This window comes from Streptopelia decaocto, assembly GCF_964273445.1.
Source record: "Streptopelia decaocto genome assembly, chromosome: 1".
NCBI classification, from domain to species: domain Eukaryota; kingdom Metazoa; phylum Chordata; class Aves; order Columbiformes; family Columbidae; genus Streptopelia; species Streptopelia decaocto.
Window position 1 is genome coordinate 212,962,411 of NC_138663.1, and position 12,440 is coordinate 212,974,850.

The window sequence follows — 12,440 nt, forward strand, 5'->3', positions numbered from 1 at the left end:
TGCTCAACGCGGGGTCTCACAGCTCAACCAGCCCGTGCTCAACCAGCCCATGCTCAGCGCGGGGCTCTCGCAGCTCAACCAGCCCGTGCTCAACCAGCCCGTGCTCAACGCGGGGCTCTCGTGGCTCAACCAGCCCGTGCTCAACCAGCCCGTGCTCAACGCGGGGCTCTCGCAGCCCTGTGCTCCGTGCTGGCTGCCAGGGGACAGACAATACTTGATTTAGCATGGAGAGTCAGAAAGGCCCACAAAGACAATATCTGATCGTGCATGCAGCTCGCTGGGACCAAGTCAAATGTTTTAAAAAATGTAAGCCAGCAGGGTGAATTTATAACAGAACAGGGCTTCACATCATGTAAGCATAGCATTTGAATGTAGTCCGATGAGCCTTAAAACTTGTATATTATCAACTCATGGCAACGGAGAGAAACTGAGACAACCCGTCAGTGACCACCCCTTGCTCTGTCTTGTGCTGGTGTCACGATCGCTGCTTCCCTGGGCTCCTTTTCCACTGGTGTTTCTCTCACGTCAGACTCGAGCTGTGAGTTTGTTGTTTCCCTTGGTGCTCATGCAGAGTCTGCTACCATCAGACGCGGCCCATGGTAAACACGAGGAAGAAATGAAGATGTTGTGAGATGTTACGAGATCCTTTTTCTCTCTCGGGAGCTCAGGCCAGCGACCCACTCTGCCCGTCCCTGTTCACGCGCCGAACACAAAGACAACGTGGCAGAGATGGGCGCGCAGGGGAGCAGGGGGCTGCAGCCACTCCTCGGCCTCTCCTGGCCGCCCACGTGGACTCCCCACGTCCCCATCGTTCTGTCCTGCCCACCAAGAGCCGGTGTCACCGTCTGCAAGTAGGCCTGGTCCTCTCTGGGTTTTTGCTTGGAAACATGGAGAATCAAACCCATTCGGTTCTGTGCTGACCCTGGAGTCTGTCCTGTGTGCTGCCCATCACGCTGGCTGGTCCTGCCCATGGGCTCAGCTCTCATGATCATTATGTGGGTCTGGACCAAATCTTGACAGGGACCCTTTAGCCTCCCAGGGCAGGATGAGCCCCGATGCCTGGAAGCTGCAGACAGATGGAGTCGGGCAGGAGCAGCTGCACGCAGGGGCTGTGGGGCAGCACACCTGACACAGGCGACGCTGTGGGGCACGGCGCTGGCTACCGCGGACCCTGACAGCGCCTTGAGCCCCTCCCGTCCGGGGCAGCGGGGCTGCCGCGGCTCGCTGGCCGCACCAGGCAGCTGTGCTGAGGGCCCCGGGCTCCCGCCGGCTCTGCCCGGCTCCCCGGCCTGGCTCGCTGCTGCTGCGGCCCAGCGCCGAGCCGGCAGCCTGGCCGGCCTCCTTTCCCATCCTCTCACGTTTCCCGGCTCAGAGGAAGCAGCAGCAGATGTGTGAGCTGTTTGCTTTGTGCCGAGGCCACGCGGGAGTTACCTGCGCTCAGCCCAGACGCGCAGTTTCCAAACGAAACATGAAGGCTGAGCCAAGACCATCGAAACCTGGCCAAACCCTCCGTTGCTGCCGGCCGCCGGGCCAGCACCAGTGCGGGGCTGGGCCGGCCCCTTCGCCCACCGGCCTCACCAGGGCCCGGCAGCCGCGCCAGACCCGCTGCCTCGTGCGGCCCCACGGCCCCGCACCACCAGCTCCTCCAAGGTGCCGCTGTGCGCCCGCCCGTCCCGCGCTCGCAGGCGGGAGCTCAGCCGCCATCTCCGATTGCATTTCCAGAACGTCTTCCCACACGGCGAGCGGCCCCGAGCAGCAAGGCACGAAGGAGGACAGAGGGGCCTCCCTTCAGGGGCCGCCGAGCCGAGACGTCCCCGCACGCGCCTGGGGCCTCCGTGTTCACCGGGGACACATGGCCGCTCACCCCGACCCTGTCCCCGAGCCCACCCTGAACCCTCCCCATCTCTGTCCCCAGCCCTGGTCCTGTCCCCACAGCGTGCAGTGCTGCCCTGCATAGACCAAACCTACAGCTTCCCCCGCCCAAATCTTCCTCATTTCCCACTCACTTCTGCCCAGGCTTCCCCCAAATCCCACCCTGACCCATTCCCTACTCCCCAGATCTGCCCCATCCTAAACTTGCTCCTGCCCCATGTCCCTTCTCTATTCTATACCCGCCCTCGCTCCCACCCAGATCCTCCTTCCCCCATTCTCCCCCTTGCCCTGCCCGCTCCACCCCAGCCCCACTGCAGCCCCCAGCCCCACTGCAGCGCCCCCAGCCCCACTGCAGCGCCCCCAGCCCCACTGCAGCCCCCAGCCCCACTGCAGCGCCCCCAGCCCCACTGCAGCGCCCCCAGCCCCACTGCAGCCCCCAGCCCCACTGCAGCCTCCAGCCCCACTGCAGCGCCCCCAGCCCCACTGCAGCCCCCAGCCCCACTGCAGCGCCCCCAGCCCCACTGCAGCCCCCAGCCCCACTGCAGCGCCCCCAGCCCCACTGCAGCCCCCAGCCCCACTGCAGCCTCCAGCCCCACTGCAGCGCCCCCAGCCCCACTGCAGCCCCCAGCCCCACTGCAGCGCCCCCAGCCCCACTGCAGCGCCCCCAGCCCCACTGCAGCCCCCAGCCCCACTGCAGCGCCCCCAGCCCCACTGCAGCCCCCAGCCCCACTGCAGCGCCCCCAGCCCCACTGCAGCCCCCAGCCCCACTGCAGCCCCCAGCCCCACTGCAGCGCCCCCAGCCCCACTGCAGCCCCCAGCCCCACTGCAGCCCCCAGCCCCACTGCAGCGCCCCCAGCCCCACTGCAGCCCCCAGCCCCACTGCAGGCCCCAGCCCCACTGCAGCCCCCAGCCCACGCTGCCAGTCTCCCGCGGGCGCACTCCCTGCATGGCCCACGCGCTCCTGCCCCGCGCCCACCTGCGCACCCACAGCACACACAGACTCGTCCTTCTCTCCAGATCAGGGCCCTTTGCCCTGGCCGGGCCGCAGAACCCCCTCCTGCCCTGTCCCATGGGCCCCAGCGTTCCTGCTGCACCTCGCCCCCTCCTCCTGCCCCATGGGCACTGCTCACCACCTGGCCCCAGACCCCACACGTCCCAGTGACCCACAGCTACAGCAAAGAAGTGCCCCACACCTCACGGGTTCTTGTCCTGATGGCCAGTGTGGGCGCTGCCTTGCTTGCCACTGCGTTGCTGCATCATCGCACCAGATCCCCACTGTCAGCCTCAATGCCGACGTGTCCCCATCACCCGTCCCCAGCAAGCAGGGCTCCGGGGCCAGAGATGCGACTGAAAGCGCAAAGGCAAGGAACACAAACCATACAAAATACAAACGGCGTGACTGACGCATCTCGGGGCGCACGGAGCCGTCGGCGGGGCAGCACCTCTCCAGGCCTCAGCGCACAGAGGCTGATGCAGCACATCTCTCAGCTCAAGTCCCACAGCTGCTGTTTCCAAGGTAATATAACAATACCAATGGTGCAAATTAATGCTAAAGTTCACAACCAGCCTTACTGATGAACCTAGGCTAATGACCACACAGGGGGAGAGCAAAGTTAACAGCTTAGCTCCATGTCGCTTCCTGGAGTCTCACCCGTGTTCCTGGGCACCGTTTTGAGTGTCCTGGCAGCTCCACGCTTGTGCAAGCGCGGCGTGGCACGGTGGGCGCCAAGCTCAGCTGAGGCCAGCGCCAGGCTTCGCACAACGACGTCCTCGAGGTGTGCCCATACCATCAGTGGTATCACCTGGTACCCACGTGCAAAAGGGGTGTGACAGTGGTCTGCCCCATTTCCTACTCACACGGAGCACGGGGACCTGTGCTCCAGCATTCCTGCTGCAGCCGCTGCCGTCCGCCCCATGCACCGAACGGGCTGCAGTGGCTGGTCTGCCACCCCAAGCCCCGCGCAGCCCCGTCCATGCCCTCCAGCTACAGCTCCCGGTAGTTGTACCCACCTGTAGGAAGCAGGTCCCAACAGGAGTGTTCTCCTTCAGCGACACGTTGTAGAAATTACTCCTGAACACTGGCTCGTTGTCATTGACATCCTGCAGGGCCACACGCACCACGGCGGAGGAAGAGAGCGGGGGGGTTCCCCTGTCGGTGGCCAGCACGGTCAGCTGGGGCTGAGGATCCTTCTCATAATCCAGCGGGGCAGCGGTGGTGATGATACCCGTGGCAGGGTCAATGGCAAACCAGCTCGAGTGGGTGTCACGGCCATGCACGATACTGTACCGCACCTCCCCGTTGGGACCCTGGTCCTTGTCACGAGCTGTCACCTGCAGGACAAAGCTGCCCGGGTACACAACCTCGGGGATGCTCTGCTTGTACTCCTGCTGGTCGAAGAGCGGAGGGTTGTCGTTGACATCCACCACCTGCAGCACGAAGGCCGACTCTGCCCGGAGCGGGGGTGTTCCCGAGTCTGTCGCTGTCACTCGCAAATCGTAGGAGTCTCTTTCTTCCCGGTCGAGAAGCTGGTCCACACAAATCAGGTAGATGATGTTGTCCTTGGTGGTGAGGGCGAACTTGCCATCCCCTCCCTCCAGCGTGACATTGACATTGGAGTACTCGCCGTAGTCTGGGTCAGAAACAGAGATGCGTGCCACGTACTGGCCAGGCTGGGCTCCCTCAGAGATCTGGGGGGAGCCATCTTCGCTCAGGAAGATGATAGTCATGGTGGGCTGGTTGTCATTGTAGTCACGCACGTGAATAGTGACAAAGGCTGTGGTGACCTCGGGGTGGACAGCCTTGTCCCTCGCCTGCACCACCAGCTCATGCACCTTCCTTACTTCATAGTCCAGACCCTTGTTGAGCTTGATGACTCCAGTCCTGGAGTCAATGGTGAAGTACTGGTCAGGATCGCTCTGCCGCCGGTTGATCTCGTAAGTCACATCCCCATTGTCACCTTCATCTGCATCAGAGGCAAAGACCTGCAGGATGCTGCTGCCAGGTTTCAGATTCTCCGAGATGAGAGTATGATAGCGGCTCTGGTTGAAGCTAGGAGCATTGTCATTGATGTCCTGGATGGACACATCCAGTGTCATCTGGGTACTCCGGGGGGGAGAGCCACCATCATAGGCTTCCAGCACCAGTGAGTATGACGAACGATTCTCCCGATCCAAGATGTTGCTGACCACCAGGTCCAAATACAGGACCCCGTTGGGTCCCCGACGCGTTTCCAGGCGGAAGGCCTGCCCCACGTTCTCTCCCTTGATCACATAGCCCTGCGTGTTGAGCAGCCCACTGTCGGCGTCAAAGGCTGGGTCCAAGGGAAACCTGCTGCCAATGGGCGTGTGCTCCGGGATCTGGAAGGTGCTGTGCTCTTTGGGGAAGGCTGGAGCATGGTCATTGATGTCATTCACCTGGATGTTCACTTCTACTGTGATGCCCTCGGGGGTCACAGCAATGAAGCTGTAGTGGTCTCGAGTCTCTCGGTCCAGGACACGAACCGTTTTGATGATACCAGTGTTCTCGTCGATCCCCAGGTCAGTGGTAACACCGCTGCCCTCCTGTGCTGAGATGAAATACATGTAGGCGCTCGTTCCAGGGGGCAGGCCGGCACTGATGTCCCCAATGATGGTGCCAGCTGGCTGCTCCTCGTCTATCTGTAGATCCAGGGTGCCCAGGACGGCAGAGCCCTTCCCTGCTCTCAGGCCCCCGAGGATCAGCAGCTCCAGCAGAAGCACGGCTGACCCCTTCATCTGCTCCATTGCAGGGACTTGCAGAGCAGAGCGTGGCTCGATCTCCTCCGCAGAGTGCGCTCTAATCCTGCATGGAATGCAGACCAGAGGATGCTGGTTAGGAGGGAGCAGCAAAGGAAGGGAGAGGGAAGGCCCAGCGCATACCTGCTGTCCAGCTGCCCTGTGTTACCTGTCCCTCACGAGGAGTGACGGTGACACTGTGTCAGAGCAGGGGGTGGCGGCACGGTACCTAAAGCCAGCCAAGCAGGCCGCACCTGGCAATGCCAGAGGTCAGCAGCTCGTGTCCTATCACACAGGCCTTTTCCTACATAGCCAAACGTTCTCCCCAAACACCAGCCCTCCCAGCAACAGGAGCCAACTGCCCTAGAGCAGAGCGTTCCTGTGCCTTTAACACCTGGATGCTCCAGCGAGGCTGAGAGGGGCTGTCTGCAAGAGGAGAGGCTTCCAGACCAACAGCAGCCCTGAGGAAGGCTGGTCTCCCAGTGGGACAGCTCGGCCCCGACCACGCCGAGGCCCCGGCCCCACGGCACGCCTTGCGGGACAACAGGGACCAAGGTGCTACAGAATCCCACGGAGTGCAAACCTGGCGTCCCCGGGAGGGCACAGCAGAACCGGAGCAGGCTTACATCCAGCGAACAATAAATCAGAATGGCCGTGTTGCAAAGGATGCACCCACAGCTGGGGATGTCCAGGATAAAATCAGACTGGGCCCATTGTTTGGCGTGGTACAGAAATCTGCGGATGCCCCGCGCTGGTACCATGGAGGGCGGTGTCAGCACAGCAGGAACGCAGCAGCTCCCTCTGAACTGCCAGCTGCTCTGGCTCCCTCGCAGTCCCACACCCTCCAATGCTCACTCTCCTTTGTCTCCTCCGCTCCGTTCCCCCTGCCGCAGCTCCGTCTGGCTGCAGCGCCGGGGGAGGAGCAGCTCCCGCAGCGCACCGCCGCTGGACCCGGACCTGCTGCCGGGGCTGCCCGCCCGGGGGCTCTGGACCCGCTGCCCGGGGGCTCTGGACCCGCTGCCCGGGGCTCTGCCCGCCTGGGGGCTCTGGACCCGCTGCCGGGGCTGCCCGCCCGGGGCTCTGCCCGCCCGCGGGGCTCTGGACCCGCTGCCGGGGCTGCCCGCCCGGGGCTCTGGACCCGCTGCCCGGGGCTCTGCCCGCCCGGGGGCTCTGGACCCGCTGCTGGGGCTGCCCGCCCGGGGGCTCTGGACCCGCTGCCGGGGCTGGCCGCTCGGTGCTCTGCCCACCCGCGGGGCTCTGCCCGCCCGGGGGCTCTGGACCCGCTGCCCGGGGGCTCTGCCCGCCCCGGGGCTCTGGACCCGCTGCCCGGGGGCTCTGCCCGCCCCGGGGCTCTGGACCCGCTGCCCGGGGGCTCTGCCCGCCCGGGGGCTCTGGACCCGCTGCCCGGAGCTGCCCGCCCCAGGGCTCTGCCCGCCGCCCCGGCAGCGGAGGAGCCGCAGGAGCAGCGGCCCGGAGCGGCTCCCGCCCAGCCAGCGGCGCCCAGCGCGCTGCGGGGATGGCGGCAGCATGAGCTCACACTTGGACTCTCTTGAAAGCATTTGCTGCTGGTCCCATAACCGCTCTCAGGAGCCACTCAGGACAGAGCAGGACGGCAGGAACCTCCCTGTCCTGGGGGATGGAGGTGGCTGACACTGCCTAGTTTGGGTACTAAGAATGTCAATCCTCTCTACAGCAGTGTTAACCCTTTCCAGGGCACACGGGGTGATTATTCCTGGGTCGTCTTTCCCACATCGGTTCAGCTGTTTAGATTGGTTTTCCCTGTGGAAATCCTGGGCTAGTGACAGAAGGAAAAATATTAAAAAGTGTTTTCTGCATATAAAGAAGTGTTTGTCTACTTTAGTGGACATCCCGTGTGTGAGGTCTGTGGCAAGTAAATCCACACTCTCTTCTTGCCCCCAGCAAGTATAAATCATTATCTCTCAGGAGCAGGGATCAAGAGAAGCCACTTTCACCCCTGTGGGCTCTCGCGGGATCTGCTCGGACTCGGTGGTCCTGGACAGGTCTGTCTCTCTGTTGGAGCTGCTACATTTCCCCAAACACGCGGTGCTGGCTGAACGGGGTCCACGTCTGCTCCTGTAGTGAAACTCACCGTCCTGTGACCCAGCTGCTCAGGCCATGGGAAGGCACAGGGAAGAAGGTTTAAAGTCAGAAACCAAAAAGGAGGGCGGAAAACCACATAAAGGAACAAGGCTCCCTGGGGCGATCCCAGTGGCTGAGGACACGATGGAGCTGAAGGGTCTCGGGTAAGGCCTGGAACAGACCGGGGCACAGATAGGGGAAAAACACCTGGTCTGGTTAGTGACGTGGCTCTTGGGAAGCAGGCGGGAGCGCAGCAAGGTCCTGTAGGCTGCTGGCGGGGAGCAGAGACGTTTGAAAAGCAGATCGGGGGAGTGTGAAGGGCGGCCGAGAGCACTGGGGAAACGAGGGAACGGAAACGAGGGTCCTCGAGGTGGGGAGCTGTGATGAAAGGCTGTGATGAAACTTCTCCTCTCCCATCCTCCCTGGAGACAAGTGGGCAGTTTCAGAGCCCAGACACCTTTGGGTACGGGCCGCCCAGGCCACCCAGGCTGGGCAGGAGGCGCCCGTCGGAGCAGCAGCGCTGTGTCCCGATGAAGGGCCTGGAGCAGCCGCGCTGTGTCCCGATGAAGGGCCTGGAGCAGCCGCGCTGTGTCCCGATGAAGGGCCCGGCCGCCCGTGGGATCAGCAGCGCTGTGTCCCGATGAAGGGCCTGGAGCAGCCGCGCTGTGTCCCGATGAAGGGCCCGGCCGCCCGTGGGATCAGCAGCGCTGTGTCCCGATGAAGGGCCTGGAGCAGCAGCGCTGTGTCCCGATGAAGGGCCTGGAGCAGCCGCGCTGTGTCCCGATGAAGGGCCCGGCCGCCCGTGGGATCAGCAGCACTCTGTCCCGATGAAGGGCCTGGAGCAGCAGCGCTGTGTCCCGATGAAGGGCCTGGAGCAGCCGCGCTGTGTCCCGATGAAGGGCCCGGCCGCCCGTGGGATCAGCAGCGCTGTGTCCCGATGAAGGGCCTGGAGCAGCAGCGCTGTGTCCCGATGAAGGGCCTGGAGCAGCCGCGCTGTGTCCCGATGAAGGGCCCGGCCGCCCGTGGGATCAGCAGCACTCTGTCCCGATGAAGGGCCTGGAGCAGCAGCGCTGTGTCCCGATGAAGGGCCTGGAGCAGCCGCGCTGTGTCCCGATGAAGGGCCCGGCCGCCCGTGGGATCAGCAGCGCTGTGTCCCGATGAAGGGCCTGGAGCAGCAGCGCTGTGTCCCGATGAAGGGCCTGGAGCAGCCGCGCTGTGTCCCGATGAAGGGCCCGGCCGCCCGTGGGATCAGCAGCGCTGTGTCCCGATGAAGGGCCTGGCCGCCCGTGGGAGCAGCAGCGCTGTGTCCCGATGAAGGGCCTGGAGCAGCAGCGCTGTGTCCCGATGAAGGGCCCGGCCGCCCGTCGGAGCAGCAGCACTCTGTCCCGATGAAGGGCCTGGGCCGGAGGAAGGCAGCAGTGACCTCAGCTGATGCAGAGTCACCAAATCCCAACAGCTGCTTCCAATTAGCAGATAGCTCAGCGCTGGGGGCTGGCTCCGCTGGTCCAGGCCCAGCCTGTGTAACGTGAGCCAGGCTGCCCTGCTCCCTCTCTGTCCCTCCCACCAGCAGGCACTGAGTCCTCTAGTAAAAAATGGCAGGAGAAGCCTCTGAAGAAAACTGCCAACATGAGAACCTGTCCAGAGAGGTGTTCGGGGTCCTGAGCCACAGTAAGGAGGCTGACAGGGCGGGCGGCTAAAATGGAGTCAGCTGCAATACACATAAGCGTCTCTAAGCCTCAGGCTGATAGGCCAGGGCACCAGCAGAGCCCAGCCTACGCTTAAGATAAGTCACATTTAGAAAAATAAGATAGGGAATTACAGAGGGACTGCTGCAAACACCCTTGCACGCCAGTGGTGCCGCGCGTCTCACGTCAGCCACGAGGAAGGGCCCACGCCAGGCCAGCAGAGACCTGGGGAGCAGCACCCACTGCGCACGCCGCAAACAGATGTCAGAGCGCTCGCTGTGCAGGACGCCATCAAAGCTGCAGATGCTGCTGATGCCATACCCAGAGTCTCACATGAGGGGCCATGACTCATGTAATGATGTTTTTGAGACTCCGGTCCAGATGAGGAAGGATTCAGAAGCCTGTTTAATCTTTGCTGAGCACCATCGCTGACCTGGAATACGCTTTTCTTTTCTGCATTCACACATCTCTCAAGAGTTTCAGATTAGACGCCCTCAGAACCAGACGCAGCCCAGGCTTGCCTGCGGTGCAGCCTTCGGCTAACAACTCGCTTTCATCCGCCTCTTAGCCTGCCACTACCTCCAGTCATCTCCACCATCCTGGCCTCCTACCACCTCCCACCTGGCCCTTCAGGACCCGCACTGTACTGCCTGCACCCCAGCCACACAGCCTCAGCTCCCCTGACACCCCTCTGAGCAGTGACCAGCACTGTACTGCCCGCCCCCCAGCCACACAGCTCCCCTGACACCCCTCTGAGCAGTGACCAGCGCTGTACTGCCCGCCCCCCAGCCACACAGCTCCCCTGACACCCCTCTGAGCAGTGACCAGCGCTGTACTGCCCGCCCCCCAGCCACACAGCTCCCCTGACACCCCTCTGAGCAGTGACCAGTGCTGTACTGCCCGCCCCCCAGCCACACAGCTCCCCTGACACCCCTCTGAGCAGTGACCAGCACTGTACTGCCCGCCCCCCAGCCACACAGCTCCCCTGACACCAGCTCTGAGCAGTGACCCGCAGTGGCGACCATCATGTCATGAGGATGCAGTCCAGCTCCACTGCACCCCGTGCATCCCATTTCTGTGCCACACCAGGGCTTCCTGCAGGCTGTCGTGTCTCGGAAAACACTTCCCCCACAAAGGAAGCTCTAATAAAATTTCCTCACACATTATCCAGTTCCCACAATCCCAGTCCACATGCATCCCAGCACTGGCCCGGGCCCTGCCATGCTGTCTGCTCATCACAGAGGTGCTGCAGAGCCTTTCTGCTCCCTGTCCACCGCTGCTCCCAGGCCGCCAGGGTTTCTAACACCCTCAGATCTCCTGGGCATCCCGGACCCTCCGGCTCCCGGGGCTCCCTGCCCCCCCTGGGGCTTCTGCTGCTGCTCGCAGTCCCCGTGCACAGCTCGGTGCCCGGGCGCTCCCGGGCGTCCCGCACGGCGCGCCCCCCGTGCCGGAGCTCTGCCAGCGCCGGCCCCGCTCCGCTCGGGACCGCAGCCCCCGCCCGGCGCCTCCGCGGCTCCTCCGCCGCGCCCGCTGCGCGCCCGCCCCGCGGCGGGTCTGCCCTGCGGCGGCACCGCGGCCCCGCGCCGCCCCGTCCCGCTCGTCCGCTGCCAGCGCCGGCCCCGCTGCCGCCGCGCCGCGGGCGAGGCCGCTCCGGCCGCGGGTCCGTGGAGCCGCGCCGGCCGCGGATCCGTGGAGCTGCGCCGCCGCGGGCGCGCCCCCCCTCCCCGCCCCATTGTCTGAGCAGCGGAGGCAGAACAAAGCGACCGGTCCCGGTCCGAGTCCCGGTCCCGGTCCCGGTCCTGGTCCCGCCCGGGCCGGCCCACCGTGCGGCGATGCCGACGTGCGGAGCAGCGGGCGAGGGCGGCGGGGCAGCAGGAGGGGGTCGGTCCCGGCGCTGGCACTTACACCGTGCGTCCCGCGCTGGCGGCGCTCACATCCCGCAGGATCCGGCCCCGCCAAGACGTCCCGCAGCCGCTCTGGTGCCCCGGTGCTCCGGTGCCGCGCTCGCTTCGGTAGCGCTGGCCGCTCCGATTCCCCCCGCGCTCCGATGCCCTCCTGTGCCACGGCCGCCCCGGTGCTCCGGCGCGCCGGCCTCCCGGTGCCGCGGCTGCCCCGGTGCCGCGGTCGCCCCGCGGAGCGCTCGGCGGCAGGCGGCGGGTCGGCGCTGGCTCGGCGCGGAGGCTCCTGCTGAAACCCGACCCAGCGCCGCCCTCAGCCCCCCGCTCCCCCCGCCGCCCCCATCCCCGCCCCGCCACCGGAGCGCGCCGGCAGAGCGCGGCCCCCGAGTGGCCCCGGGCGGGGGACCGGAGCGGTGGGACGGCGTGGCGGGCCCGGGGCACGACGGGACCGGGAGCGGTGTCCGGGAGAGGCCGGCACGGAGGGCGAGGAACGGCTGGAGCCGGGGTACAGAGAGATGGGAGGAAGCAATGGGCGCCGGGAGCCCGGGGAAATGGGAAGGGGTGGGCAGGAGCAAGAGGCAGAGCAGTGCTGGGATGGGACAGGGCAGGACAGGCTGCGCAGGACATGCAGGTAGGCTGTGGGTGACATCGAGGTGATGTGGGGACATGGTCACAGAAGCACAGCCCATTCTTCGCTCTCTACCACAGTTCCTTCCTGAGCCCAGAGTCCAGGAACCAGTAACCTGCCAACACCTTGATTCACATCAGGGCTTCTGATGTCCAGGCTGGAAGGTGCTTGTCTGCGAGTTATTGGGGCCCCACCAATCTGTTCCGAGAGACAAAGCAGGACTCCGGTGAGCGACTGTCCAGGGTTCACCAGCAGTGGCTGTTGTCTGACTGTTCTCTGCTCCAGACTGGCCAGGTCACAGCAGTACTGGTGTGCCTGAGGGGGCCACTCGGGGCCTGGGCCAACAGTCACTAGGGTGGCCTTTTATTTCTTAGCAGAGAAACTGCCGTTCGCTTCTGGCTGTGACGGTGCACCGCTAATACCACGTGCTGTAGAGGTGACGGGTCAGCCTGCTCCATCAGGAGAATGTCCAGGTGTTTCCATCAGGGACAATCAATTCAAGCA

General features: G+C 64.6%; 1 protein-coding gene across 1 annotated transcript in view; it reads right to left on the bottom strand.

Annotated features, from left to right (window-relative positions):
- Window positions 1–11,414, bottom strand: part of DCHS1 (dachsous cadherin-related 1) — a 76,937-nt gene extending 65,523 nt beyond the window's left edge. The window contains exons 1-2 of the mRNA XM_082048478.1: window positions 11,316–11,414; window positions 3,883–5,692 (exon numbers count right to left, since the gene is read on the bottom strand). Coding sequence (XP_081904604.1) covers window positions 3,883–5,634 — 1,752 coding nt within the window. The 5' untranslated portion in view covers window positions 5,635–5,692; window positions 11,316–11,414. The remainder of the gene's footprint in view (window positions 1–3,882; window positions 5,693–11,315) is intronic.
- Between the last annotated feature and the right edge of the window lie 1,026 nt (window positions 11,415–12,440).